The following is a 26,994-nucleotide window of genomic DNA, read 5'->3' on the forward strand; positions in this document are numbered from 1 at the left end:
ATAAATAAATAAATAATAATATATATTATAAATTAATGAAAATTATATATAACTAAAAATTTATTCAAAGAAAAGGATGAAAATAAGATCATTGTTAACTTCCAAAAATATTGGAAGATGCTATCAATAATATATAGCAAAAAAGGTTAAAAATGAAAAGACGGATGATAAAAAAAGAATATGTATGTTGAAAGATGCATCTCAAAATTGAACAACATCAGACAGGAAGCAACAAGGGAGAACTGCTCAAGGAAAGTAGATAAACTATAATAAATAGGATAAAATGAAAAAAACAAATATTAAGAAAATTAAAGATCAAAAAGTCAGATTAAGATATAGTCTAGTGGTTCTGGATTTAACAAGGTCCAGCATTCAAATCCCTGTTGGGCTGTTGAGTTACAGATATGTGCTTTTGCTGAGCTGATACGTTCACGGGCTGTGTACCTCTTTATTGGGCAATCTTGCTTATTCTACGCCTGGATCGTTAAGCTCAGATATTTGAACAAAGTGATACTTGAGGGACCAAGACCCCCATTGGTCTTAAGCATAAAGCCTCCAGAAAGAGATCCCCTAATTAGTTTCTTTGGGCTCTGACCAAGCTAAAATCTTGAGTTCACCTGATTAAGAAAAGAAAAGAAAAAGATTGAAATTGGATGAAAAAGAGAAAAAAACACAACTTAAGAAATTAAAAACTATTATGTGCAATGCATATTAGTATAATACAAAAATAGGTGACAGAAGAGAGACTTTGGATTTGTGATTGTTACTGCATCAATCAAACAAGCATCTTGTGCAGAAGCCACTATGCACGTAAACCAAATATAAACATGCTGTATGAAAACTGACCTTTTACTCTAATTTGTTCAATGGCAATTTGATTCTATTTCTGTCAATGTAGTCAGGATCTAGAATGCTTAAAATTCACCTTCACAAAACATGCCAATGGAATTGAAAAAACCATTCATGGAAACTTTCTTATTTATCCAAAAACCTAGATGTCTCGTGCTGAATAAATTGATTAATTCCTCACCAAATAGAACATAGATGCTTAAATTAAGAAAGCCCAGTAAAAGTTGATCTCGTCATTAGTCTCTCTGTTATTTACAGTGATCTCAAAGTACATAGAATTTGCAAACCCTGGAAAAATATACAACACTTGGGGGAGGAAAAAAGCTTAATATCCCATTTCGTCATAAAAACTAAAAATGCATTCAACAATCTGGTTGCAGAAAGACAGATAATATGCATTTGCATATTTGACCACAGGTAGAATATCAGCAAGTAAGAAATGAATTCTTTACTTGACAGTAGATAACTCCTCTATCAATGCACCAGTATTCAGTGACCATAAGTATAACCACTTACAGACTGAATTTTTCTGACTCAATGCATGTACAAATAATGCTAAAAAGGTGTTCTAATCTAGAAGACTTGAGGAGAACACCCATACATTTATTAGCAAGCATCCACAGTACACCTATTACACCTTATCATCATGGAACCACCACTGAGTATCTTTAGGTGATCTACCATTTCTGCAATTGTTTACGTAACGGTCATTATCTGGTGGCCTTTGCTGCATTTCAAAGGCAGGAGCAAATTAAAGTTCACAAATCAAGGATTTAAAAAGTTTGCTCAAGGCTGGAAAACTGTAAATGACAATGCCCCATAAACAAACATAAGATTAGGTCCAATTTACAAACCTTGGTGGTAGCACTCGATAACATTGAGAGGATGCTCATGCAGATGGAACCTACAGTCATGGCTGGTGACCAGGAGTCATAGAGAATATCTGTGCAAATAAGGCAAATAATGTGTTAACCTTAAAGTGCAGCAAATATAAAAGCCTTCTGGCAATAAAAGTTATGTAGCACACAAGCAACCAAACTATAAATAAATATACGAATTACAAATATAAATGCAGAACTTACCTGAGCCCAGTAAAGAACTCATGAAAGACCTCTAGAAACTAGCAAATAAAGCATGAATAGGAGAAATGAATAAGAAGAAAATGCCGCATGGATTGCTTGGTGTAAGACATGATTGATTAGCTGCCAACAAGAAGCAATGATTGCAGTTGTAATATTATAATTTTTGCATTTTCTGCTGATCGTGAATCACATAATTTAGCTCCTCTTGAAAAGGCAACATACTTTGCAAAAGGTCACATCTCTGCAAGCATATATCTTATATTTCGATGATGCTGATTCACATGAATTATTTTAGCTTGAAAGAATGCACAACCAAAATTTACAAAAACATTACACCTAGCCAAAGATTACCTGCAATCTTAATGGAAATGCTATAAAACCAAAAATATATATTAGATGCATAAATAAAACTGGCATAATACACAATGATGAAACACTTGTTATAAAGACAAGGATGAACCCTAGGGTATATTAAGATCATATCCAATGCATATGTGTTGTAAAGACAAGGATGAACCCTAGGGTATATCAAGATCATATCCAATGCCTTAATCCTAGGATAAGACGCACAAAAAAATAACGAAGTTGCTCATGTAAGGGTGAATAAGACCTAATATGAAACTAGTTGTATACCAAGCTCACACCATCGCCCCACTTAAGTGCAAATTAGTATGAAAAATCATCAGATATCCAAAGATTTGTCCTGATTATAAGGACATGTTAGATACTCATGTACAAACGGATCTCTCTCACAAATGGAATAAGATAACAAAAAACACCCTCCAAAAGACACAAAAGATGCAAACATGTAAAGGTGTTGGAAGGAGGGAGGACACAACCCGAACCCGAATGTAAAATATATTTCACCCCATAGAGAGGAAGGGAGGGAGCAGGGGAGACAGGGGGTGGGTGAGGGAGAGAGGTGGAGGGTATGTAGCCCCTTGAAAGTGTATAATCTCTTGTAATTATAGATGCTTGACAAAGGATGAAGATAAAGATTCAAGAATGTCAGACCATGTTAAACCCATTAAAAAGAAACAAAACCAAGGAGAGATGCAAGATGTCTTCCCATTAAGGAAGAAAGATTACAATGAGGGATGATGTTATTGTCTCTAAACTCTTCTAATGGACCAAACTAAATCATGTCCAGCAAATGAAGATAATGGAACAAAACCATGTGGGGATAAATGAAGAACTAGATCCATATGCACCATTGGTGTGTCAAAACCTACAATAAGATTATCATTAAAGACGAGATAGATGTCCTCATGTGTATCCTCCAAGTGTATATGACAACATTCACAAAACAAACCTACAAAATCTGTCAAGTATTGATCCCAATGTACCAAATCTAGAAGAATACAGTGTACCAACTAAAAAGAATCTCTCAAGCCAACAGGTCATGGAGATGATGTGATCTGAATATATGTTATTCAATTATGCCAGTCAGACAAGATGTCTGAATATGAACACTCGGGGGTAAATTTGCTAATGTTAGAATGCAAGAATTCTCAACCTTACAATAACAACTCATAGATAAAGTTGAAGCCTCTGGATCTGGATTAGGAGTCATAAAAGCCAAAGCATCATTGGATATATCTGTAGGAGAAAAAGGAGCATCACAACTACCAAGACATGCAAATAATCAAGATGCTCTTCTATATCATCGTATGATAGGTAATCATAATCATCAAGAGGCACAAGACTATCAATAACAAGTTCATATAGGAATGGAGTGAAGCATGTCTCCAAAGGTCTCCCAAACATTGAACCAAAGATTCTGTGAGAACTCAATATGTGAGATGAAACATAGTGTCAAAGTCAACAGTGCTACTAATCAATCCTAGAACATGACCTTTCTTGTTTCCCCATGCTATTTAGGTGTACCTAGTTTGAGAAAAGTCGAAAGAGATGGGATAGGAGATAAAACCACCTGAGATATAGTTTCCTTTATTTAGGGTGACTACAGAAGAATAGATTGAAAAATCCATGATTTTATAATGGACTCCAAATATACAAAATAGAGATCTGCATGCAAGACTAGAACCCTTGTAGCGGAAAACAATGGCCACAAATTTTATGAGATATCCAGAGTAAAAGTCAAAACAAAGAAAGCCAACTTCAAACTCAAATGAGAAGTTCATCAAGAAAATTTTCATCTAAATGTCCTTATCGTAACTCTAATTATTGTTAGGTTTAGAGTTTAATTTTTTTAGTGTTAGCTTAGGGTAACACAGGCACAGATGGTTCATAACTTCATATACATGTTGTAACCCTAAGATCTCATAACGAAGAAGATGGCTCGGACAAAGACAACCTGAACAATGATGGAGATCAAGTTTCTAGTGACCATTTCTCTGTTTAAGCTACCACAGTGCAAGAGTCCTTTGTTTCTAGCCGCAAATATCAGCCTGGCCCCTCCATGTTTTTACAAGATTCTATGGGCCCCTGCCACTCTTCTAATGTGTGGAAAGTCAGAAGGGATGATGATGCTATTGTCTTGACCTGACAGTCAAGGGTGACTATATGAGCATGTCCAACAGTTATGCTAAAGGTTTGGACACCTATGTGGGGATGTCCATAGGATATGTTACGGGAGACGCATATTTGCCTCTGCCTGTAATAAAAAGTTCTCTGTTGGGGGTGGGGGACATCTACTGCAGTTTTTTGTGGAACCCATGAAGAGCCTATTAAACCTTGGTCCAATTTTTGGAATGTAGATGACAACAAATCTTTAATTTGTATCTTCCAGCTAACCTGGGTATGGCTGTCAGTTCTCAGGTTTGTGTTAAAGGGAAGAATGGTTTTTGGAATGTAGACGACAACAAATCTTTAATTTGTATCTTCCAGCTAACCTGGGTATGGCTGTCAGTTCTCAGGTTTGTGTTAAAGGGAAGAATGGTTTTCTTTTGAATGGGGATGAAGATTATTCTTCTACTTTTTCTACAACTGGTTTTTCCTTGTTAGATGGGGATGAAGGCATTGATGATGTACTTGATGATTAAGATGAGCTTGTTTTAGATATTTTATTAGAAGCCCGTTTAAGTCTAAGAAAGCTAAAGAGGTGGTTTCTAATGATGAGATTTTTTGAGTCTGAGAAAAGGGTTTCTCCCACCTTCTTTGGGTGATGGGGCATCCGAAACAAGTATCACTTCTACAGGCCTGCCAAAATCTTCATCTACATTGGTTGGACAGGGGTATTTGTCTAAGTCTATAGATGTTGATTCTTCTGCTATGAAGAGTTGTGCTAAGAACAGTTCTAGGGTTGCTAATGTTAGGATTGAAGAATACTGAGAGTGTTAATGTTTTTGAACCAGAATAATATGAATGCAATATATGGAAAATCAGATAAGCATACGAACAGATGACACCATTATTTACCCTGGGAAAACAACCCTCCTCAAGGGAAAAATCCAGCCACACCCAAAAAGTAGATCCTTTTATTGAATGCTCAAAGTAATTACAAAGCTTTGCTCTCTTTTGATGTCTCAATAATCAAGAATACTACATATGCTACATATAACGAGTACACAATCAGACCTCCTGATTAAGCAATCACACAAGAACACTGCTCTCCAAAAGACATATGAGCAGGCACCCAAGTTAGAATGAATTAAGGAAAATCTAAGTTGTACTCGATACACACTCAGACATAAAGCTCAAGAAGAAACTAGTATATAATAATTATCAGATGAGAATCTCTGCTGAAAACAAAACAGGGGAATAAACTAGTATATAATAATCATCAGATGAGAATCACTGCAGAAAACAAAACAGGGGAATTATCTCCAGACCATAGAGCAACCTGTAAGATCAAGGAAAATTCAAATTTGTCTAAGCTAATGGATTGGCATTTTAATGTTGTTTGGTTGCCTTATTGGCAAAAATCAATAAGATCAACTCATTAGGCTCACTTATAATTCAATGTCGATTTTAATATGCCAGTACAAGATCCATATCAAACTCTTAACATCCAAAGCATATCCAGACCAGAAGAACACAAAGCAAATCACCAGAATCAAATAAGTCAGCCAAAGACCAACACAAACAATAATGTCGTACACAGGACACCATATCTTCACTTGCAAAGCAACCCAGTATAAGATATTTGAACTGAAACACTAAAAAGACATTAGAAACATGTCCTGACTAATATTGTCAATATCAGCCCCAGAAATCTGTCGTGTGGCAACATTCTTGGACAACTTAAATAACAAAAGAATCACATGGATTTTTCTAAAAAATTTTAACATTTATTTTCCTTAACCCTAAAAGACCTTCTAATTGTTTAGTATGACAAGAAGAGAGGAAAAATGAGAGGGAGAGAAAAGAGAAACCATAGGTTTACAACCAGCAAGAAAGAAGAGCATCAAGGAGATCACAAATCAATTTGACTAGGCCATAAGTTTGCATTGGGAACATTAAGGAGTCAATAGCATCACTACTCAACTCATTTGCAAGAGGCAATTGTTGATTTACTTTTTGTATGCTCATGTATTCTTCATTTTTTGTTAAAATGTTTTGGTTTTAATTTGTAAATCTTGAATTTTTTTATTAAATTGCTACGTGCAATCTTGCAAACCCTGCAATGTTTTTAGATGTTATTAAAACAAATTTGCAAACATGTATTTACAATTTTCTCAAAAGAAAGTAGGGTTTGCTGTTTTTTATTAGTTCAAGTTTTTAATTGAATTTTCTTATTGCAGCAGCTTTTACTTTCATTTTTCAGAATGCCCAAAAAGGATAAGGCTTGGAAATTTACCGAAGAATTTCCTAAAAACAAAACATCAAACAAAATGTATGTTTTGTAAAGAAATAAATTCTGCTGGCATCTATAGATTCAAATACCATATTGTTGGCATACCTGGACATGATGTTACCTTGTGCACTCAACAAACTGTTGAGCCAAAACATTTTGTTATGTGCAATACGAGACATACAAACAAGTTAAATAAGAAAAAACATGAATAATTAAACGCTATTGGCTCTCGCATCCGCAAGTTGTGTTGGAGAGAGTTCTTCCAAGCCTCCTTTCCGTTTTAGTGCCAGTGCTGGTCTTTCTGCTACTGAGACCGACCCTATTACATTTGGACCTAGAGTGCGGAAGTCCAAATTGGATAGTTATTTTGTGTCGCACACTACTCCTAGCACACAACCCTCGCTTGAGACCATGGGTTGGAAGAAGAAGATTCATGATGCTATCAGAAAACAAATTTGCAAATTTTGGCACTTTTGCAACATTCCATTTATTCCAGCCAGGTAATTATTTCTTTTTAATTTGTTTTCTTTTAGTTTAAAGTTAATTTTACTTATTTCTACTTGTGTAATCATAGATTCATATTACATAATGATTTCTCATCTAGTCATAATCTATTTGTGATAGGTCTCCTTTTTGGCAAGGCATGATAGATGCCATAATTGTTTTTGGTCTGGGGTTAAAGCCCCTACTGAGGCTGAGTTTGTGGCTACCTCTTAGAAGAAATGGTAAAAGATTTGAAGCTTGAGCTAGAGGACCTCCGAAAGGCATAGACCCAAAAGGGGTGCACCATAATGACTAATGGTTGGAGGGATAGGAGGAATAGAACACTCCTTAATTTTCTTGTTTTCTGTGGAGGTGATTGATCACGCTACTTTTCTACATGCATTGTGAATTGTGATTAAATAATTTAAATTTAAATTTGTTAATTGCTTATTTGTTAATGATCCATGATAATTAATTATTTTGCTCTGTTTAAATTTTGTAGGATCCACCATGTTCCTCAAATCTATTGATGCTTCCTCTCATGTCAAAAAACCCACATACTTATGTGAGGTTATTGAGGAAGTCATAGCAGAGGTGGGGAAGAAAATGTGGCGTAGGTGGTGACAGATAATGCAGCAAGTTCTGTTGCTATAGGTAAACTTTTAAGTTTTAACTTTTACCTTCAAGATTTGAAATTAAATTTATTGGAACTTTTCTAATTCTAAGTTTCTTAACATAAGTAAATTTCTAATTGATTTAAAATTATTGCAAGTAAACTTTTGATGGTGAGGCACCCCACACTATTTTGGTCTCCTTGTGCGGCACATTGCCTTGACCTCATGTTGGAAGACATTGGTAAGCTTGAGTGGGTCAAAATCATGCATAGAAAGGGCCAAAAATATATGCAAGTTTATCTACAATCATGCATTCGTCCTCAACACAATAAAGAAATACAAGAGGGGAGTTAGTTCATCCTTGCATCACGAAGTTTGCCTCAAATTTCATCACAATGCAGTCCACATCAAGAGAAGAATTGAGGCCCATGTTTGTTGGGGAGGAGTGGACTTTCTCTTTCTTTGCTACGACCACTGCAAGGATAAATCTGGCGAATTGCATCTTTGATGAGGATGGTTTTTGGAGACCTACTAAAGAAATATTGAAGGTAAATGTCTTACAATTTAATTATTATTTAATTGTTTAATCATTTAGTTATACTTACAGTTTTACTTTTAGTTTTATATTTAAGTTTTGACTCAAATGATTTCTGTACATTATATGCAGGCCCCTCGTATCTCTCTTATGAACTATTGATGAGGAGAAGCCCTCTATGGGCTACATATATGAGGGTATGGATAGGGCCACGGAAGCCATTAGATCCCAGTACGCTGGAGTGCAAAATAAGTACGCAGGAGTCCAAGAGAAGTGCGCCCCCATTTGGGTAATCATTGATAGGAGATGGCAGAATCAGCTCCACAGGCCCATCCATGCAGCAGCTTATTACCTAAATCTAGCATTTCATTTCCGTCCTAACTTCAAGGCGGATGAGGAGGTTCTAACCGGCCTATATGCAGTGATGCAGAGGTTGAGTAGTGATGACAATGCCTCAACTGCAACCATTGAGATAGACAAATTCAATAATCAAGAAGCAATTTTCTCTAGCAGGATAGCGAAAGATGCTTGGACATAATTACAGCGAGGTAAAAATAATATATTCTTTAAGTTAATTGTTATGTTTATGGCTTATAAGTTATGCATTTTAATTGTTGATTTTGTAACCATCCTGCAATAGTAGATTCAATGATCAATCCATCTAACCCTCTTCCGGAATACAAGCCATTCTCTAATCCAGCCTTGCCATCCCAACTAGAATTGTAGGTTCAACTGTCGAATCGGATGACCTAGCAAGTAGGATTAAGTTAATCGGTCCTCCACTCGTTCCTATGCTGGTAGGTTTGGAATAGATCTATACCTGTGTCGATCCCAAGAAGCTGAGGAAACCCAGCTAAGAGAGGTATTGCTAGATTCTGGTGCTTCGTCTGCATGCAGAGTGAGAGAAATGGAGCTAGCAATCAATCGAATACGAACTCTCCAGTTATGGATCCAACAGCTCACCTTACCTAGATGCTTATTTGTGTTAATTGAAAGCTGATAAACCAATCTTTTTTATGCCCTCCCGAGCTTACTTATTGTCGAATCTTGCCAAGTCCTTATGTATTTGTCACGGATTCATCAGCTAGGTCTCATCCCCTCTTAACACATACTAGTCATTTTCCGGGCAGGGGGAAGGAATAAATAGATGAATCCCTAGCTTCACTATTTTTCTTCCCTAGATTCAAATAGATGGTGACAAATTTTTGTGCCCTCAACCCCAAACCTTCATAAAATTGCCATCCGTATTTTGAGTCAACCAAGCAGCGCTTCTTGATGTCATTTATGATTTGACAACATTTATAATTCTATATATCTATGTCATTATGATTCTATGATTTCTATTTACTTCAGCTACAATTTACATTTCATGCATGTGATGTATTTATCATTTACGTTCTTTGTTTATGTATGTTAGCTTCTACTTGATGATGATATAGTGTGTTTAAGTTATATCCAGTAAAGGGTGCATGAGATAAGTTTTAAATCGTTGAAAATTTCTAAATTTCAAGGGTTTTTTAACTTTGTGGATTCGTAGCTGAGTCATTGCCAATTCACAAGTCAAGTCAGCCTTGCCGATTCCGTTCCGATTTTGAGTTTTGGTTCTTTGATTCACAACTCATCTACATAAGGCAAGTTTTTTCATTAGAACCAACACTAAACTCATACACTTTCTCATTAGGTTGACATCAATGACATCACCGAATACATAATGCAAACAATCTCCTTGTTTCTCATTGATGGAAACATCAATGACAAAAATTCTAATGACCTATTATACTTCTCTCCCCCTTTGACATCAAGGACAAGGCGCAACACTGAAATAACTACTAACTATACCTCTAATAATTCTCTCCCCCTTACTAGGATATCTTTGTATTGCACTTCTTTCTAAGTTGCCATTGCTTTACTAAATCTCCCCCCTCTTATGACTCTATCAGCATCACCAACCCCCTTGTTAGCGAAATTCATCTCTAAAACACCTCCTTACAATCAAGAAATCACACCCTTCACTACTCCCCCTAAAAGCAACAACCACCTCAATTTAAGAGAGAAAAGAAAGACATTAGGTCTCCCCCATTCTGACAGTTGCAAAACTCTCCCTATCATAGAAAACAAGAATCACAAACTTCATTACACCATTATTTAGACATTTCTTCTACCACTTTTTTTGATTCCCTCTGTGACTGATTTCTTTGTACCAAGGAAGGATCCTTAGTCCTTACCTTGGTTTTTCTCTGGTTTTATGTCTTGTTTTGTTTCTTCTTAGTCGTTGTTTGGTGCTCTTGCTTTGGCCGGCTCCTGTGTTTGTATGCTCAGTCCCATAAACCCTCGTGGTTTTTCGTTGGACATTAATATTATTATCTTATATTATCTTATATTCCCCTTAAGGAATCCAACAAAAACAAATATCATCATAATTTCCAGTGTATATTCAAGACTAGAATTGTCTTCTTACCAAACATTTAGGTAGCAAACGTGAAATAAGTCATTATGCCTTGGCACTAACCAAAACATCCTTTGTTCACATGCCATCTCCATAGGACCATCCTCATTGACATTTATTTCATTTGGTGTTATGAACACCCAATACAATCTCCATCACTCTCTAGGTATAGTCCACTAGAACAAACTTCATCAATTTTAAAATTTGTTGCATCAATTTGTAACATAGAATGATGACCCCTTCTATAACCAACATACATCCTTTCTCGTGTTAGAAATCTTCATATTTATGATTTATCATCCTTAATAATTTTTTAGAGTACAAAGAACTTTACAGCCAAATTTTGCGAGCATGTTATTCTCAACCTTCTTTAGAAAGAAATTATCTTCAGAATTTTGATTTTGTGGATCACTACATAAAGGTTGTCTACAAAATTATCATTAAAAATGCATGTTTGCCATGCTGAGCTTTTTATCAACCATCATCTCCTTATTTTCCTTTTTTTCAGTTTTGTCGCAATATCCTCATTTGACATTTCATAGTAGAATTTAACAAAGTCAACATCTGCCTCCAAATTATACCATACTTCAAATGCCTCTTTAACCTTATCTGTGTTTTCTTTGCCACATTTATTATTTCTTCCAACTAAGAAACATTCTAATGCTAAGACCAACAAAAAAGAAATTTTGGATAGTATTTGAGTGGCTAATTCGCTAATAATCTTTATTGTAAACTATTCAACCAATTTTCCACTGACAATATTTTGTGCAGTAGATATTTTAGGTGTTCTTCCTTTTCATTTTCAAACAATCAAATTCAAACAGCAGCAACCTTAACAAATCAGAGCTAGAAAAACACCACCAAGTAAATTTCAAAAAACCCCTACCTTATGTTGCCTATTTCTTTTGCAATATCTGTCGGACATTTATACATTCTTGTGCAAGTGGAAACTTTTTAGGGCCCCACACATTTATGGATCATCATTATGCCTTTGTAAGATGTGGTAGGGTTCTTTCAGCAAACATATAATTTCCTTTCATTCTACATTTTGTTGTCCCACACATTATGGGGTAATAAAGCTTCCTTATGACATATTAGTAACCATAGCTTTCAGAATTGTTAATATTGGATAAACCATTTTTCATTTTCCTGTCTGGCAACTTTATCGCCTTTGACTTATTCACTATGCTTTCAAAAGATTTCATCATTGTTTGACCAGATTTTACCACCAATGGCTAGTCCTAGGCAGCCCCAACAAGTTATTTGTTGATGCGTGTTTTATGACCCACCAAACAGTAGAACAAAATACTGAAATATCTTATCCTCTTAAATAAAGTCTCGTGTATGCTAAGATTGTCAAAAGATCATACTATGACTTAAAGGTTCCTTTAGTATCGCCTTTGACTCATTCACTATGCTTTCAAAAGATTTCATCATTGCTTGACCAGATTTTACCACCAATGGCTTGTCCTAGGCAGCCCCAACAAGTTATCTGTTGATGTGTGTTTTATGACCCACCAAACAGTAGAAAAAATACTGAAATATCTTATCCTCTTGAATAAAGTCTCGTGTATGCTAAGATTGTCAAAATATCGTACTATGACTTCAAGGTTCCTTTAATGTCGGGTCTTGATTGTGGATAAGCTCGGTGGTTGATGTGATTTGCTGATGATCACAAGGGGCCTTACGTGTGTTTACTCAGATTCATTTCAAGCCATACGGGATGTGGGAGTTATCTAAATGTTTTGCAATGAAGTAATTTGATGGTTTTCACAAAATATGCAAAAATGAAGTAGGATAGAGTTCAGGAATTATATTCTAATCCTAAGAGTAGTGATGACAATAAATGGTACTCTAGTGGACAGAATTCCTCAATTTATATGAATGATTACAACTACACGTGAACTGGTGCAGTCTTCAAGGGTTACGCCAAAGATTTTCATACCACCACATACACCATCATAAAGAACAATGTATATGAATGATTGAAGTTAAACATATGCATGAAATGGCTTCAGGCTAACTTTGCACAATGATTTAGAATCATTAAAACGTCAAAAGTATGAACCAAAGGAACTCATCAATACACCATCATATTCTCCATTGCAATCACAACACTTTAACTAGGCTAAACTTGGATCTAATTGAGGGAATTTGAGAGGATGAGCAAGCACCAAGACACATCAAATACTCACCAAGCTTCAATGAAAACTCTATTATCTTAGCAGCTCATAGCAACAATCTCAGAAAATCCTCTCTTTACAAATGAGGATTAAGGCCCTTATATTGGTCCTCAATTACAATAGATTGCTTGGATCATTCCACATCAGCCCTAATAAGGGTTAAGGAAAAGAAAAGGAATCTATACTAATAGTGGAGTGCAATAAGTATCCACTATGCATGTCCATTACTGGATAAATGCTCAGTCTTCCTTGAATGAACTATTCTTGATTCCATTCTCTGAATGCATAGAAGTTTGACTTGGAGACCTTAATTCTTCATCAAAGATAATTGGATGCCATGAAATGATGATGGAGGCCATGTAAGATCAAATCCTTTCCAACTGCGTCATTTTATAACTAAGATCCAACATTGACTGACTTTTTCTGAAAAATCTCTCTTCAAACATTCTCATCTTCCATGTACTTACTTGGAAATTTATCTCCGAGAAATGGATTGGAATCCCTTACTGATGATTATGTTACTTCAGAATTTCTTCATATTGAACTTCCATCGCCATGTTCTTGTATTTTTGAATTTGAACTTTGATTATTGAATTTTGAATGTCTGGGACCGGATCACTTAGTATTTGGATGTCTTTGATCAAGGTATATTTTAGTAGCTAATATTCGCAAATTGGTTAATTTTAGAATTTTTTGGCTAGTAATTTGGCTAATAACTTATGATTTGACACAGCCTAAATTGCCATAGTTTTATAAAATTTAGTTCTAGAATATTTTAAATCACTCAATAATTTATTTTATTAAAAAAATTAAATTCAAATATTTGCCACAATATTCGTTACATGATTAGATTTGAGTCACCTAAATATAATATATTATTGGAGAAATTGAATTGAACTGACCAATAATTATAATAATTATTAGTTACTTTAGGGATATATCACTGATATTTAGTTTTCACTATTGATTTAAAGTATATGTAACGATCCTCATAATATTCCTAGGTAAAAAAATGTTCAATTTTGATTTTTAATATTCCACGATAATTAATGAACTTCTTATTATTATTGAGATTCATCAATATTTTAAACAAAAAAAATATGATTAAAAAATAATCGCCAATATTAATCATATTTAGAATGAAAATTTGAGAAATTTGCTAATAGAAATAATTTTGTTTTTTAAATAATGAAAGATTCACCAATAATTTATATCCTTTTTTGGAGGCGACTTTCTTAAAGTTTACCATGTCTTTGATGCTGGAACTAGAATTTGGGACTTGAGCATCTTTCTTGAATTTATAGAACTAGAGGTTTCTCCTCCTACAAAATATAAATAAGCAATATAAGAATCATGCAAAAAAAATCAAAATGAAACATATATACCACTTACATATTCTCTATCTCTAGAAAGATATTAAGCCAAATTTTATCTACTACTTGCAATTTACTCCATGAATGAGAAATTTTCCAAAACTTAGCCATTTTCATTTTTCCATGAAAGAGAAACTTCCAACACTTAGACATTTTTTCTTCCATGAAGGAGTTATTCCAACACTTAGCCATTTTTAATTCCATGGAGGAGTTTCCAACACTTAGCCAATTTTTCTTCCATGAAAGAGGAATTTCCAACAACACAACCATTTTTAATTCCATGGAGGAATTTCCGACACTCAGCCAATTTTTCTTCCATGAAAGAGGAATTTCCAACAACACAGCCATTTTTTTCCATGAAGGAGATATTTCCAACACTTAGCCATTTTTGCTTCCATGAAGGAGGAATTTCCAACACTTGGCCATTTTTTCTTCCATGAAGGAGGAATTTCCGACACTAAAGCCATTTTTCTTCCATCAAGGAGGAATTTTCGACACACACCATTTTTTCTTCCATGGAGGAATTTCAGACAACCATTTTTTCTTCCATGGAGGAATTTTCAACACTTAGCCATTTTTTTCTTCCATGAAGGAGATATTTCCAACACTTAGCCATTTTTTCTTCCATGAAGGAGAAATTTCCCACATTTAGCCATTTTTCTTCCATGAAAGAGGAATTTCCGACACTCAATCATTTTTTCTTCCATGAAGGAGGAATTTCCAACACCTTTTTTTTTCATGAAGGATATATTTCCAACACTCAGCCATTTTATTTTCCATGAAGGAGGAATTTCCAACACTTTTTTCTTCCATGAAGGAGGAATTTTTCAACACTTAAAGTCATTTTTTCTTTCATGAAGGACAAATTTCCAACCCTTGGCCATTTTTCCCAAGATGGCTAGTTTTCTTGTTGGCGGAAATTTTGAGTGGCCATGGATTTTGTCCATGATGGAAGAATTCCGCAACAACCATTTTTCTCCAAGGGGATTTTTTGAGTGATCATGGATTTTGTCCATGATGGAAGAATTCTGTGACAACCATTTTTCTCCAAGAAGGGATTTTTTGAGTGGTCATGGATTTTATCCATGATGGAAGAATCCCGCAACAACCATTTTTCTCCAAGACGGGATTTTTGAGTGATCATGGATTTTTTTCATGATGGAAGAATTCTACAAAAACAATTTTTCTCCGAGGCAGGATTTTTTGAGTGGTCATGTATTTTGTCCATGATGGAAGAATTCTACAGCAACCATTTTTCTCCAAGGTAGGATTTTTTGAGTGGATCATGGATTATTTCCATGCAACTAAAATCCACAATGAGCTTGATATTACACTCTAAGAAGGTAGGAAAGTCCACAATAAAAGGGTCACAGATTTTGTTCATACCGGACGAATCCCTAATAGTGCCAAAACTGCGCTCCAAAGTGTGTGGAGAGTGCGATTTAGAAGGTGTCATGTATTTTTGTATTTTGTTTCCCTTGGACAAATTCCACGGTGAGTGCATGTTTGAGGGTGCTAAGGATTCAATTTTCTTTGGAGGAATTCCCTGATGCTTTGAAAAATGCGCTCCACATTTAGCAAAGAGTGCAGTTTTTATGTTATTATGAATTATATTTTGTTTGACCAATCCCTGGGATGTGCTGACATACGCTCCAAGAAAGTAGGAATCCAAGGTGGGTCATGGAATGTGTTTATTTCAGCTCTATCGCATCTTCTCTTCATTCTAGCTATATTGACGTGCACATAAGGGGACTTTGCATATTATTTCAATGGAAAACATTGGTTTCTACATCAAACCTGCTATTTTCACTATGCTCACCGGAACAGGGGTCTCATGAAATGGGCGATAGTGACAAGAATTATGTAATGCCCGTCATAAAATAAATATATTTAATTAAACTTGTTAATGGGCCAATTGATTTAATATATCTCGGACCCCTTTCTAATTTAACTATTTCTGTAGGTAGTTGTGGTCGTCATCTATCTTTGCACACCCTAGGTTGGTTTACCCAACGGGTATTCAAGCATGGTATGTAGGTAGTTTTTAGGTATGCATTTTGGATTATTTCTTTGTACTGCGAATTCCTGTTGGAGTTCTGGATTACTTTGCCATTTCGGAAGTGAAAGATCTTCTCTATTTGGCTCAAGCGGTTTCGGTGGCATTCAACCCTCCCCCTATTTTGTTGTTGCATGTAATACTTCGCTCGGATCTGACAAATTGAAGCACCATCTTTTGGCAAATACTAATTGAAGGTTATTTGCATTCAACTCTCCATTCTTGTTTGGCATTGTCTGATGTATTCGGGATTAATAGTTTAGTGTGTCAATCTGAAACCATTTTCCTTCTGTACGCCATCCACTTCTCGCAACACAGTACAAATACTGTACGGCCTTCATAGCACCTTCCTCACAACAAGTCTGCTCTGCATACCGTACGGCCTCCCAAACCATTTGTACTGCCTCTCCTAGCAAATCGTATGGCCAACCTCTTAGTACCGTACGACCAACCTCAAACATATTGTACGGCCAGCCCACCCATCACCGTACGGTCATATCACCATCAACCCATACAGCTCATATTGCCTTCCCCATAAGGCCTCCAAGGAAAACACTGTACAACATCGAGGCACCCACCGTATGGCCCAAGCAATTCGTACATCACCTTGGTCCAACCATACATCTCACTTTGTACGCCTATCAGGATCCAATGCACATATGTTTTGGAGTTAAACGAATTTGTGAACATCACAGTAGTATCAGAGCTTTTGATTCTGCCAGCCTATGGAAGTGAATGCAAGTTTATACTCGAAGGAGAAAGAAAAATAACCTTATTGGTAGAATGGCAGATCATCAAGATCCTACGACAGAACTCATGAATTTTTTAAGAGAGCTGAGCAGAAACCAAATGCAAATCAACAAAACCCAAAGGCTAATGTAGGAAACTCTACGAAAATTGGTTGAGGGAAAGACAACAGGAGAACAAAATGGACATAGCGACAACTCTGTTTCGAGAAGGACAAACTTTCAACCCTCTCGCTCTCGACTCTCGATACTCATCTTCCTTCCAAGGACAAAAGCACCATGCAAAGAAAGAATGCCCACTTTTCAAGAAATGCAAGAAAAACTTTGGGAAGATTGGAGGAACGTGAATGTGGAAGATGATAGATCTTACAGAGACCATGTTGATCTAAGAATGAGATATTCAGGTGCGGAAAATCATGGTTATTTTAATGATGATCTTAGGAGAAAGATCGGAAAGGTAAATTTATTACCATTTGATGGATCTAGAGCCATCACTGCACAGGCATGGGTTCTGAAGGCAGAAACCTATTTCCAACTCAACCCGATGCCCAAGGAGGAAGCAATCAAGTTCGCAACACTCCATCTAGAAGGAGTGGCGTAAGAATGGCGGTACCATGGATTGGTTATTCTTGGCTACGACCAAGTAACATCTTATGTTGAGTTCACTGAGAGACTCGTTGACTGTTTCGATGGGAAGGATCTTGAACTAAACTTCAAAGATCTAGCTCAGCTAAAACAAACAAGTACGGTAGACAATTACATAATTGAGTTCCAAAGGTTCTCATTATTAGTCATAGATATCTCTGAAAGATGTCAAATCGTGTTATTCATGGATGGGCTGAAAGAGCCTTTGAGAGGTTGGATCAAAGGGTTCAACCCGTGCACACTCAACGAGGCTATTAAGAAGGCATGTGACATGGCCGCATCGTCCTCCAAAACTCACAAAGCTATGCCAACATTGTCCCCACCAAAAGACAAAGACAAGGAGCCAATTCAAAACAAATCTCAATTTGATGAAGACTCTCGGCAAGAGCTCCAAAGGAAAAAGCTTTGTTTCACATGCAAAGAACCATGGGGACCTAGACATCATTGCCATGGGAAGGGAAAGATTCATTACATTGAGGTGATTCCTAATGACGACAAAGGACAAATACCTGTTGCAACTAATGAAGAAATTACCCAATGGGAGAGAATAAATGCCCTAATACAAAAAGGGGGTTCCATTGCTCCCCCACTACAACGGCTAGAAGTAGTATCTTCAAGGTTCGTGGCACACTTCAGGGGAACTTCATGAATTCATCTTTGGCCGCTAGCAAGGGTTTGCATGCAATAGAACATTGAGGATTTGAGGTTAAGGTTGCTGGAGGAACCTTGTTACCTTGCACTCATGTGATCCCATGGCTACAAATTTCCATAAGAAACTATACCATGACAAATGATTTCTTTGTCATAGATTTGGTTGATATTGATATCATATTGGGCATCTAGTGGTTGGAAACTCTTGACCAGTACACCCAAAGTTTCAAAATGATGGACTTTTCATTCAAGACAGATGGCAAGAAGGTGTTGGTAAGAGGAATGTCAACTAAAGGATCATGGGAAGTCACAATGAAGAAGATGGAGGCCATTTTTTAACATGATATGATCCCAGGCGTTGCAAGTAAAAACATGACAGTCAACACTTTACCCCATTCCTTGGATAATTGGCTGGCCCATCTATTGGTCGAGTACTCCAAGAACACTTTTGTATGTCAGTTGATGGATGGCTGTATACACAATGAAAGATACAAAGTTATTAATGATATTATTTACTTCGGCAATAAGACCTACTTTGTCCCTGACTCAGAACTAAAGAAGCTGATTACGGAAAGTTTCCTAGAATCGGATTTGCATTTTCTTGAGGACAAGCAAATTTTGGGACGGGAGGACTATAATGTCCCCGTCATAAAATAAATATATTTAATTAAACCTTGTTAATGGGCCGATTGATTTAATATATCTCGGACCCATTTTTAATTTAATTGTTTTAATAGGTAGGTGTAGTCGTCGGCTATTTTTGTACACCCTTGGATAGTTTACCCAACGAGTATTTAAGCACGACATGTAGGTAGTTTTTAGGTATGTTGTGATGTCCCCATTTTTGACATATAATTTTATATTAAATAAGTATTATATACAAAGTTTGTAATATTAAAAAATCAATAATGTATATAAAATATTATAATTATACTAAGATGAAAATATAAATTATTATATATCTTAATAATATAATTCTAAATATTATATAAATGTACATATATATATATATAAATATTATTATATATTGTCATATAATAAGATATTGTCATAGATAATTAATATATATCCGTATGACAACAGTATATGATATTATATCTTTGTTAAATATTAAAATAATATAATATATAATTATATACTATTATAATATATAATCATATATAATTAATATTAATATATATTATTAATATAAAAATATATAATCATATATATTTATAATATAATTCTTTTATTAATATAATTAATGAAAGGGCATGACTCTTAGAAATATGCCTATAAATATAGGTTATTAAATAATGAAATGGATTAGATAAGAACAACATTACGAAATGGATACAAAATAGAAAGAAAATCCAAAATGTCCTAAAACGAGACATTACAAGTGGTATCGGAGCCAGCATCCTGCCAGCTTGTGAAACGCTTATTAGAAGACTATAATCTCAAAATTGCAATAGAATTCAAGGTGATTCTGCCAAAGTTTGGTTTTAGCGAGGACTAGTCAAGATAGCAGAGGCTAGTTATCAGGTCTTCATTAACAGTATTCATGTCACTTTGTGTAAGCAATAAAACGTAAAGCAATAAAAATCGAAATGGAAAAAAAAAAAAAAAAAGAGAACCCCTAGACATGATTGCATTTTAGTTTGTTGTTTAGACATTGCCCAGGTTGTCTCTCCTACAATGGATTTATGTGTGAGGAACAATTTTATGTTTCTCTTAATAAGGAACTCTTGAATTGATCTTTTCAATAATGAGACAATTGCAAAGTTGAAAACACTCATCATCAATGTAAGCGAAAAGATGGACAATATCTCCCTCAGACTATCTTTACCCGGAAAGGGACAAGGAGACGGTAACAACGATGCCCAAACTGAAAAATTCAAGGTAATGTTTGCCAGCCGACGTATAAATCTATCGAAGACTATCGGCTTTACACACTAAATAAACAGAAGGAATTTACAAACACCATAAACAGTCCTTCAAATAGCTTGAAAGCACAAATAGGAAAATGGGAAGGGTAGGAATAGCAGAGGGATGGATCAAAAAATGCAGGGCAATGGACCAACTTATTTCAAAGCAGATGTGGGTTAATTGTGGGCATTCGTCGATCCACCGGTCACATAACAACAAGACTCTTGTGCAAAGGATTTATGATTGTGGGGATTGAAGTGGAAGAGGAATTGAGGTAGTTTGAAGATGGGTTCTCATGACCATTTTCCAACAGAAATGTGTGATTAGTGGTAGTGGGGAGTCGCCAAACTGGGTGCAGCTAAGAACCTTGCATTCTTTTAAGTTGGACGTCTTGGGAAATTAGCGCAAGTCAGTCTTAATAGAATATTGTCGGCTATAAAAAGCAGAGAAATATATATATAAACAAATTACAGAGGCAATATAGTCAGCACAAATAAGAAATATATATCAACGTTATTGTATATGCTTCCAAACAAAACATGTTCAGCAAAGCTATTGAAGCAGCTTGGCATCTACATCACTGGGCCAACTTCTTACACGAGACTTTTTATTAACATTATTGTCATTATCATTGTCAAGGGATCTCTCACCACTTTGAAATATGGAAAGACAAATATAACTAATAATAATAATTAATGAAGCTGAAACGGACGGAGAGGATTATCTTTTACTATGACCCCTATTTCTGTCCACCCGTCCCGATCCTCTGCACCCTTCATACGTCATCCCAAACTGAAACAAGTTCAAAATCATCTCTGCTAACAAAGATGACAGTTCTGCATATCAAGAGTTGATTAGTTACATACAAGGAAGAATCACTATAAAAACAGCCAATCTGGTTAGTACGGGGTGTACAAAGTAGCATCAGATCGTGCACAAGATCGGGTTCCACGTTAAAGTAATATGGTGATGTAGCACTATGTCAACACTCTATACATAGTGTTAATAGTATTAATTTATGAATTAATTTATAGAGGACTATGATGAAATGCCCAAGATCGAAGGACTTCAAATTCTCTTGAAGTGACTACAATCAGATTGCATAAATCGATTCAATTGCTCAAGACTATCAAATTGAAAAGAATTGCAAGCAAGTGTGAAGGACTAAAGAAATCAAGGAAGAAAGTAAGAAAAATATTATATAAATCATTACATTCTTTTCCGACGAATGAATCATGGACCAAAGTTAATTGTAAATGGAGGAATTAAATAGCAAGTCAAAAACAAAAGACATTCCATTTGAATAAAGAATAATTATAGCTCATTAGGAACGTGACTATAATGAAGCCCACCAAATATAAAGCAACTTTAAATCTCGAAATTATAGGGAGTCCATTATGTGAGTGAATCAGATTACCTCCTAAGTAGACCACCTTGATGGATGTCAATGGCTGCCATCAACGCCAAGAGGGCCAAAGTTCCGCTCTTGGGCTTAGGTAGGATATTTAAGAAGAATAAGACTACCTCCTAAGTAGACCACCTTGATGGATGTCAATGGCTACCATCAAGGCCAAGAGGGCCAAAGTTCCGCTCTTGGGCTTAGGTAGGAAGAATAAGATTACCATCTGAGTAGAACACCTTGATGGATGTCAATGGCTGCCATCAAGGCCAGGAGAGCCAAAGTTCTGCTCCTGGGCTTAGATTTGGTTAAGATTGACATCATGTCAACTTAATTCAGTAAGAATTTGCTAAGTAGACCACCTTGATGGATGTCAATGGCTACCATCAAGGCCAAGAGGGCCAAAGTTCCGCTCTTGGGCTTGGTAGGATATTGGTTCAGTACTAATTTATCATGACTAATCTTTTCTTTGAAGCTATTATACACATGTGCATGCTAATAACTATTTGTGTATGCAGGATCCACAATCAAAAGGTGTACTAGGGAACTATATGCTATAAATCATTCCCTTTACTCTACTTCATTGCGAAAAATCACAAAGAATGTATGATGTGTCTACATCGTGTTTGATTCGTGTCTTCATCTATCTGCACCATGTTTGCTTCGTGTTTTCATTCATTAAGATGTATATTTCATAAATTTTTTAGGGCTTTTGTATGCAAATATGTTCGTATCTATGAAGGAGTTGTCTATGAATATTTTTGCTTGAGGACAAGCAAATTCGAGAGGGAGGACTGTGATGTCCCCATTTTTGACATATAATTTTATATTAAATATTATATACAAAGTTTATAATATTAAAATAATCAATAATGTATATAAAATATTATAATTATACTAAGATGAAAATATAAATTATTATATATCTTAATAATATAATTCTAAATATTATATAAATGTACATATATATATATATATATATATATATATATATATATATATATATATATATATATATATATATTATTATATATTTATATATAATAAGATATTAATGTCATAGATAACTAATATATATCCGTATGACAATAGTATATGATATTATATCTTTGTTATATATTAAAATAATATAATATATAATTATATACTATTATAATATATAATCATATATAATTAATATTAATATATATTATTAATATAAAAATATATAATCATATATATTTATAATATAATTCTTTTATTAATATAATTAATGAAAGGGCATGACTCTTAGAAATATGCCTATAAATATAGGTTACTAAATAATGAAATGGATCAGATAAGAACAACATTACGAAATGGATACAAAATAGAAGGAAAATCCAAAATGTCCTAAAATGGGACATTACATATGCATTTTGGATTATTTCTTTGTACTACGAATTCCTATTCAAGTTCTAGATTACTTCACCATTTCGAAAGTGAAAGATCTTCCCTATTTGGCTCATGCAGTTTCGATGGGATTCAACCCTCACCCTATTCCGTTGTTGCATGCAATATTTCGCTCAGATCTGGCAAATCAGAGCACCATCTTTTGGCAAATATTAATTGAAGGTTATTTGTGCTCAACTCTCCAATCTTGTTTGGCATTGTCTGATGTATTCGGGATTGATAGTTGTGTGTCGATCTGAAACCATTTTCCTTTCGTACCCCATCCGCTACTTGCAACACTCAGTGCAAATACCGTATGGCCTTCATAGCATCTTGCTCATGACAAGTCTACCCTACATACCGTATGAACTCCCACACCATTTTTACTACCTCTCCTAGCAAACCGTACAACCAGCCTCTGAGTATCGTATGGCCAGCCTCAAGCATATCATACAGCCAACCCACCCTTCACCGCACAGCCATAACACCAACAACCTGTACGGCTCATATTGCCTTCCCCGTACGGCCATCAATTGTTCCCTCAATCGTAAGGCCCTCATACACTACTGTATGGCCTCCAAGGAAAACATCGTACAACATCCAAGCACCCATCGTACAGCCCAAGCAGTCCATACATCACCTTAGTCCAACTGTACATCTCACCCTGTACGCCTATCGAGATCCAATGCACATCTGTTTTGGAGTTAAACGAATTTGAGAACATCACAAATCCACAACATTATTTAACTTTAATAAATTTTGGTTGGTCTCAGTAGAATCTCAAAATGAAATCTTCACACAATCTACCATGTCAAAAAGTTATCAACATCACACCGCTAGGGGGAACATAAGATATGCAATCAAAACCTTCTCCTCCAACTGAACTAACAATCTAGTTTCTACAGGAAATGTTTGCACCACCAAAAGGTACAAATGTATCCTAAGATTTCTCTTCCACAAGTTCATTCGTCTTCTTTACCCATGTCCTCTACATCTTTTCTCTTGCTTCATTTATCTCAATTTTCTTCTTCACTAGGACAATGGTCTTCTCAACCTTCGCTTGGGAAAATCTAGCAATATGCTGATTTATAACAATTGAAGCAAGTAGAACCTTGCTATGGGCTTCTTTGATTCCTTCTGAAATTAAATCTGCATTCAATAGCCTTATGCCCAAACATGTTGCAAGCATAACAATAACCATTGAAAGACTGCACATTTCTAGTGTTGGTCACATTCACAAATCTGCTTCTTGCAACCATTACATTCATCAATAAATAGTTGTGATCTGATCTGACTTTTAAACTCACTAGCTCTATGTCCAAATTTATCACATGAAAAATATTCACCGTTTAAAGATACAGGGTAAATGGTTTGAGCAGGTGTACAGACAAGTTATGAAGTTCTTCTCGCTTCTAACAAGAGTAAAACCCCTTAGGTCTTCACCATCCATCTTGAGTTTGCCCCTGATTTTTTCTTTACTTTTGTCATCTCTATTTGAGAAAGTAGAGCAGTCTCATTTGCCAAAATTGAGTTCACCTTTATCCTTCAAAGGCTTTTGAAAGTCAACCATTTCATTCAATAGCTCACTCCAGCCTTTAAGCTTCAGGCTTTTATCAATTTGTACCTCCATACCTTCCAACTCGCTTCTGACTACTACTAGTTCTTCAGGTATGAAGCAATCCTTCCTTAGCTCTTTAGCCGACTCCTTCCTTAAAAAAGAAACTCTTCTTCAAGTATATTACACTCATTTGATTCGATCTTCAACTTTGTTTCCAGAATGTTAGCAGATATCTATCCCTCCACAATTTGTTTCTTTAGACGGATAATAGTCTCTTCATCTTTCCAGTGTATATTTCAGTTCTACTTCAAGATCCACAACATCATCGATATCCCATCCATTTGTCACCATTTCATCCAAATCATTCTCAAATTCAAAAGCGGTCTTCAAAAACCAAATACCAAATATTGCAATAATGACACAAACATGTGAATGATGAAGGATGTCCCCTTAATACCGCAAACACACAATAGAAAATTAAAAAACAATAGCAATTTGTGAGAACAAAATATGGGCTTCTTATTATCTCCACAAGTATGGAATTACAAAATTCAAAAATACAATATGCAAACCCACATGAGCGCCTTTCGTATAATAATCTACAAGACAAAGCTGCAAATCCCCAGCCAACACTGGCATAGACAACCTACAAGCCTTCCTTACTCATATAGGCATTTTCCACGAATCGGAAAGGTTCTAGACACTTAGCCCGAACTCTTGAGGTTGACCAACCTCAAAACAAATTGTTGACCCGATTGTTTATTATAACCCCTTTTAGGAAATGGCAGCTCCTATTCTACAACAATTAATTGCACAAGCGTCCATCAACCGAGGTTTGACCTTGTTTCGGAGCCATTTAGGCCTTCAAAACTGAGCCTAAAGTTTTTATACCGAAAATCTGCAATAACTTCACCAAAACATATGATATAGCAATGAAACTCATCTGGTAGGCTATTATATATAAGATGAACCTCCACCTATGAAATTAGGACATTCTGAGCTCATAAGACCAACTTACACAAATAGCAACTCTGCACTAAAATAGCCCTTATTGAAAAGATAGAAATGAAAATATTTTGGGTGACACAAGATTGCCCTTACACTCGGCACGCTCCTGCATCAGTGAACACCAGGTTTTACATGGCAAACCCAATGAGGCAAAAACCACAACGATAATCAAACTCACACTATATGACTATTTGATTAGAAGAGTTTAGGCCACAGGCCAAGGAGCATGGTTCCCCTAAAAAAACTTGCAAAATAAGGTACCAACCCTGTTGAAGATTGTAGCTACAACAGAGATCTTTATCTCTGGTTTTTTTAGAAATATGATCATTATTGTTATGGTCATCTTCGACCAAAGAAAACATTTGCGATAATTATTGAGATAATATGAAATATAGTGACATCTGTCATATGTCGTGTGAAGAGGCATGCATTTGGAAATATGAAGAGAATTGCTTTGGGAATTTGAAGACCTTTCATTGTGATGTTTGAAGTCTTTCAAACTCTATATATTTGTATAATTACTTTGTAATTACTTTGTGTATGAGCATCACATCAAGCAAAAGCATTGTACTCAAACATTTTCTTGATCAATAGAAATGATATTTTGATGTGTGGCTAGGTTTTCCCTTCAAGTGGAAAGCTTTTCCCAGGATAATCTTGTGTCTCTTGTATCTATTTTTGCTCTTCCTTATTGTTGTTAATCAATATTTCTAAGCAAAATTCAACATGGTATCAATGCGTGGTTAGATAACAGCATTAAAGAAGTCTTCTTTTGTCCATTAGTCTATGTTTGTATCTCAAATTTCTATTTCATTGACAATTTAAGAGCATTGTGTATATAGCTGCAATCAAGGATAACTTTGAGAAACCCCCCTTTGGAAAAATGAATAAAATTGTGGCATATCCAACATTATTTTAGGGGCAAAAAATCAATTTGTATTGGCAAATTTTTTTTCAAAATAGGAAAAAATTTAACTTTATTTGCAAAAAAATAAATTGTCGTATGAACATTTTGTAAAACCCCAGCGCATCTTTAATTATTTCATAAATTTAGGACCAAAAGTACAAATACCTAGAAACCATAATTTTATATCATCCAAAATATAACCCTTTCTAATAACCGTTAGATGATCCTAAAACAAGGGTATAAATCCTATTTTGAGCTAAAATGTTAAAGAACAAGTTTCAGAGAAAATTTCCAAAATAATAACACTTGTCCACAATAAAATCTATTTCGGGCCAAAGATTAGGAGGATAAAAAGTTCCTTGGAAAGTCTCTAGAATAGAGA

The 26,994-nt window shown here is 35.3% G+C and overlaps 1 protein-coding gene across 2 annotated transcripts in view; it reads right to left on the minus strand.

Annotated features, from left to right (window-relative positions):
- Positions 1 to 243: 243 nt before the first annotated feature.
- The window catches only part of LOC149569080 (putative ubiquitin-conjugating enzyme E2 16), a 93,358-nt gene continuing 66,607 nt past the window's right edge, over positions 244 to 26,994 (minus strand). The window contains exons 5-7 of one of the 2 annotated variants that reach the window (XM_089821866.1): positions 1,704 to 1,792; positions 1,451 to 1,576; positions 244 to 617 (exon numbers count right to left, since the gene is read on the minus strand). In XM_089821866.1, coding sequence (XP_089677992.1) covers positions 1,481 to 1,576; positions 1,704 to 1,792 — 185 coding nt within the window. In that variant the 3' untranslated portion in view covers positions 244 to 617; positions 1,451 to 1,480. Of the gene's footprint in view, positions 618 to 1,053; positions 1,577 to 1,703; positions 1,793 to 26,994 lie in introns of those variants that run through there. The other variant, XM_089821865.1, reaches the window with a different exon arrangement.

This window comes from Cupressus sempervirens, chromosome 3, assembly GCF_028749045.1.
Source record: "Cupressus sempervirens isolate cs-2001-9-10 chromosome 3, ASM2874904v1, whole genome shotgun sequence".
In the NCBI taxonomy this organism is placed as follows: domain Eukaryota; kingdom Viridiplantae; phylum Streptophyta; class Pinopsida; order Cupressales; family Cupressaceae; genus Cupressus; species Cupressus sempervirens.